Source organism: Vulpes lagopus, chromosome 7 (assembly GCF_018345385.1).
Source record: "Vulpes lagopus strain Blue_001 chromosome 7, ASM1834538v1, whole genome shotgun sequence".
Classification (NCBI taxonomy): domain Eukaryota; kingdom Metazoa; phylum Chordata; class Mammalia; order Carnivora; family Canidae; genus Vulpes; species Vulpes lagopus.
Window position 1 is genome coordinate 131020151 of NC_054830.1, and position 5453 is coordinate 131025603.

Below are 5453 nucleotides of genomic sequence, written 5' to 3' on the forward strand. Positions count from 1 at the left end.
AGGGAATACTGAAAAAGGAAACCAGAGCTGGGGGCATCATAATGCCAGATTTCAAGTTGTACTACAAAGCTATGATCAAGACAGCATGGTACTAGCACAAAAACAGACATATAGATCAATGGAAAAGGATAGAGAATCCAGAAATGGGCACTCAACTCTATGGTCAACTAATATTCGATATAGGAAGAAAGACTATCCACTGGAAAAAGGACAGTGTCTTCAATAAATGGTGCTGGGAAAATTGGACATCCACATGCAGAAGAATGAAACTAGACCACTCTCTTGCACCAGACACAAAGATAAACTCAAAATGGATGAAAGATCTAAATGTGATACAAGAATCCATCAAAGTCTCAGAGGAGAACACAGGCAACACCCTTTTGGAACTTAGCCACAGTAACTTCTTGCAAGATACATCTATGAAGGCAAGAGAAACAAAAGCAAAAAAGAACTATTGGGATTTAATCAAGATAAAAAGCTTCTGCACAGCAAAAGAAACTGTCAACAAAACGAAAAGATAACCTACAGAATGGGAAGATATTTGCAAATGATATATCATTTAAAGGGCTACTATCCAAGATCTATAAAGTACTTATTAAACTCAACACCCAAGAAACAAACAATCCAATTGAAAAGGTCAAAAGACACGAACAGAAATTTCACCAAAGAAGCCATATGCATTCCAACAAGCACATGAGGAAATGCTCCGCATCACTTGTCGTCATGGAAATACAAATCAAAACCACAATGAGATACCACCTCACACCAGTGAGAATGGGGAAAATTAACAAGGCAGGAAACCACAAATGTTGGAGAGGATGTGGAGAAAGGGAAACCCTCTTGCACTGTTGGTGGGAATGTGAACTGGTACAGACCCTCTGGAAAATTGTGTGGAGATTCCTCAAAGAGTTTAAAAAGAACTGTTTTATGACCCAGCAATTGCACTGCTGGGGATTTACCCCAAAGTTACAGATGCACTGAAATGGCAGGACACCTGTACCCCAATGTTTATAGCAGCAATGTTCACAATAGTCAAACTGTGGAAGGAGCCTTGATTTCCTTCGACAGACGAATTCATAAAGAAGATGTGGTATAAAGAATGGAATATTATTCAGGATTAGAAACGACAAATACCCACCATTTGCTTCAACGTGTATTGGACTGGAGGGTATTATGGTGAGTGAAGTAAGTCAAATGGAGAAGGACAAACATTATATGGTCTCATTCATTTGGGATCAATAAAAAATAGTGAAAGAAAATCTAGGGGAAAGGAGAGAAAATGAGTGGGAAATATCAATCAGGGTGACAGAACATGAGAGACTCCTAACTCTGGTAAACAAACAAGGGGAGGTGGGCAGGGAGTTGGGGTGACTGGTGACAGGCACTGAGGGGGGGCACTTGACAGTATGAGCACTGGGTGTTATGCTATATATTGGCAAATCAAACCCAATAAAAATATACAAAAAAAGACAATCTGCAAACCACATATCTGATAAAGGGTTAGTATCCAAGATTTATTAAGAACTTATTAAACTCAACCTCAAAGAAATAAAAAAAATCTAATCATGAAATGGGCAAAATCATGAATAGAACTTTCACCAAAGAAGACATAGACATGGCCACCAAACACATGAGAAAATGCTCTGCATCACTTGCCATCAGGGAAATACAAATCAAAACCACAATGAGATACCACCTCACACCAGTGAGAATGCAGAAAATTAACAAGGCAGGAAACCACAAATGTTGGAGAGGATGCGTAGAAAGGGGAACACTCCTGCACTGTTGGTGGGAATGTGAACTGGTGCAGCCACTCTGGAAAACTGTGTGGAGGTTCCTCAAAGAGTTAAAAATAGACCTGCCCTACGACCCAGCAATTGCACTGCTGGGGATTTACCCCAAAGATACAGATGCAATGAAATGCTGGGACACCTGCACCCCGATGTTTATAGCAGCAATGTCCACAATAGCCAAACTGTGGGAGGGGCCTCGGTGTCCATCAAAAGATGAATGGATAAAGAAGATGTGGTTTATGTATACAATGGAATATTACTCAGCCATTAGAAATGACAAATACCCACCATTTGCTTCGACATTGTTGGTACTGAGGGTATTTTGCTGAGTGAAGTAAGTCAATCGGAGAAAGACAAACATTATATGGTTTCATTCATTCGGGGAATATAAAAAATAATGAATGGGATTATAGGGGAAAGGAGAGAAAATGAGTTCAGATATCAGAGAGTGTGACAAAACATGAGAGGCTCCTAACTCTGATAAATGAACAAGGGTAGTGGAAGGAGAGGTGAGCAGGAGGATGGGATGACTAGGTGATTGGTACTGAGGTGCCTGCTTAATGAGATGAGCACTGGGTGTTATGCTCTTTGTTGGCAAATCAACTCCAATAAAAAAATATACAAAAAAAATTTTTTAAACCCCAGTCTTGGCTGATGCTCAGTCAGAGGAACACATGACTCTTGATCTTAGGAGCCATGAGTCTGAGTCCCATGTTGGGGGGCAGACATTGATAAAATAAATTAATTAATTAAAACTATTTATTTATTTATTAATAAATTTATTTTTTATTGGTGTTTAATTTACCAACATACAGAATAACACCCAGTGCTCATCCCGTCAAGTGCCCCCCTCAGTGCCCATCACCCATTCACCCCCACCCCCTGCCCTCCTCCCCTTCCACCATCCCTAGTTCGTTTCCCAGAGTTAGGATTCTTAATTGGAGAAGGACAAACATTATATGGTCTCATTCATTTGGGGAATATAAAAAACAGTGAAAGGGCATATAGGGGAAAGTAGAGAAAATGAGTGAAAATATCAGTGAGGATGACAGAACCTGAGAGACTCCTATCTCTGGAAAATGAACAAGGGATAGTGGAAAGGGAGGTGGGCGGGGGGGTTGGGGTGACTGGGTGATGGGCACTGAGGGGGGCACTTGATGGGCTGAGCACTGGGTGTTATGCTATATGTTATCAAATTGAATTCCAATAAAAAAAGACAAAAAAATAAAACTCCTCAATAGCTTCTTATCCCTGAGGTTTTCTCATCTCACAGCTCTGTGGGAAAAAAAAAACTTAAAAAAATGTCCTTGGGGGTATTTTGCTGAGTGAAGTAGGTCAATCGGAGAAGGACAAACATTATATGGTTTCATTCATTTGGGGAATATAAAAAATAGTGAACGGGAATAAAGAAAAAGGAGACAAAATGAGTGAAAATATTAGTGAGAATGACAGAACATGAGAGACTCCTAACTTGGAGAAACAAAAAAGGGGTAGTGCAAGGGGAGGTGAGTGGGGGGGATGGTGTGACTGGGTGTTGGGCACTGAGGGGGGCACTTGACAGGATGAGCACTGGGCGTTATACTCTATGTTGGCAAATCAAACTCCAATTAAAATAAAAGAAGAAAAAGGATCCCCACAGTGAACCTGCTTCTCCCTTTGCCTGTATCTCTGCCTTTATCTCTGTGTGTCTCCTATGAAGAAATAAATAAAATCTTCAAGAAAATGAGGGCAGTTTATATAATGAGCAGTGGGTATTGTTGCAACTGATGAATTACTACTCTCTACCTCTGAAACAAAAAGTGAGAGAGAGTGAGAGAGAAACTTGAAGAGTTTAATCTAAACCAAGTAATATTTAAAGAGGTCAACACATTGGGCACAGTTTTGATGCCCTCAGTATTGTGCCACTAAACATATGCCTCCTGCTTCCAGATTCCAACCCTTTGTCTGGCACATTTCTCTGCAGGAGCAATGGTCTGGGCGGGAAACCAGACTCTCATCTCCCAGTTCATCCTCCTGGGCCTTTTCACCCACTCCCCACTGCACCTCCTCCTTTTTTCCATCATCATAATAATGTTCCTGGTGGCCCTCTCTGGCAATGGACTCATGATCCTCCTCATCAATGTTGACTCCCGCCTGCACAGCCCCATGTACTTCTTCCTCAGCTGGCTGTCACTCATGGACCTTATGCTCATCTCCACCATTGTGCCACGGATGGCCACCAATTTCCTCCTGGGCCATGGATCCATCTCCTTCACAGGCTGTGGGCTCCAGATCCTCTTCTTTCTCACTCTCCTGGGGGATGAATGCTTCCTGCTGGCCTTCATGGCCTATGACCGCTATGTGGCCATCAGCAACCCACTGAGGTACTCAGTGGTCATGAGCCGCCGTGTCTGCTGGCTTATGGTGGCAGGGTCCTGGCTCTTTGGCCTGGTGGATGGACTGATCCAGGCCATTTTTACCCTGCGTTTCCCTTACTGTGGCTCACAGGAGATCGACCACTTCTTCTGTGAGGTCCCTGCCATACTGAAGTTGGCCTGTGCTGACACCTCCCTCTATGAGACCATGATCTATGTCTGTTGTATCCTAATGCTGCTCCTGCCCTTCTCTGTCATCTCGGCTTCCTACCTGCGGATCCTGGTAGCAGTGCTCCACATGCGTTCTGCTGAAGGTCGACAGAAGGCCTTTGCTACCTGCTCCTCTCATATGGCAGTGGTCTCTCTCTTTTATGGGGCTGCCATGATCACCTACATGCGGCCTCAGGCATACCACTCCTCCAAGCAGGACAAGGTGGTCTCGGCTTTCTATACAATGGTCACCCCTATGCTCAACCCACTTATCTACAGCTTGAGGAACAAGGAAGTGGCTGAGGCTCTCAGGAAACTCCTGGGGAGGTGTCCCTGTCGTGGGGGGCAGGGGTAGTTGACATTAGCACCTGTGGATATGGGTTCTGGGGCCTGGAACTTGGAATTAGCCTCTGTTGTTGACTGGAAAGAAAACAGATATGCTGTACTGAAAATAAAAGTCATTCCCTATATAAATAATAGTGAAAGGGAATATAAGGGAAGGGAGAAGAAATGTGTGGGAAATATCAGAAAGGGAGACAGAACATAAAGACTCCTAACTCTGGGAAAAGAACTAGGGATGGTGGAAGGGGAGGAGGGCGGGGGGTGGGGGTGAATGGGTGATGGGCACTGAGGGGGACACTTGACAGGATGAGCACTGGATATTATTCTGTATGTTGGTAAATTGAACACTAATAAAAAATTAATTTATTAAAAAAAGTCATTCCCTAACCAGAGTTAATCAGATTAATACATCAATGTAACCATGCATGTCTATGCTGAGTATGGATTGCATGGAAGGAGGGTTGTGCCAATGGGTTTACAAAGAATAGGATTCATGGGGGAGTTGAGGAGATGGCGGAGGAGTAGGGATCCTTAACTCATATGGCCCCACCATCTTACCTAGATTACTTTCAAACCATCCTGAAAACCTATAAATTCGACATGAGATTTGAAGAGAGAACAGCTGGAATGCTACAGAGAGAAGGGTTTTCACTTCTAACAAGGTAAGAAGGCGGAAAAAAATAAAAAAGAATCAAGTGGGGGAGGGGCCCCATGAGGAATCAGGCTAAAACCAGGCAGCAAAAGCTCCGAGACA

The 5453-nt window shown here is 43.1% G+C and overlaps 1 protein-coding gene across 1 annotated transcript; it reads left to right on the forward strand.

Moving 5' to 3' along the window:
- The first annotated feature begins 3761 nt into the window (after positions 1–3761).
- LOC121495266 (olfactory receptor 56-like) lies at positions 3762–4712 on the forward strand. The gene has a single exon (XM_041762500.1). It carries the CDS (start codon positions 3762–3764, stop codon positions 4710–4712), a length of 951 nt encoding a protein of 316 aa, XP_041618434.1.
- Positions 4713–5453: the final 741 nt, after the last annotated feature.

Bases quoted from the DNA above. Each gene is read 5' to 3' on its own strand.
- LOC121495266 (XM_041762500.1), top strand. From the start codon at position 3,762: ATGGTCTGGGCGGGAAACCAGACTCTCATCTCCCAGTTCATCCTCCTG.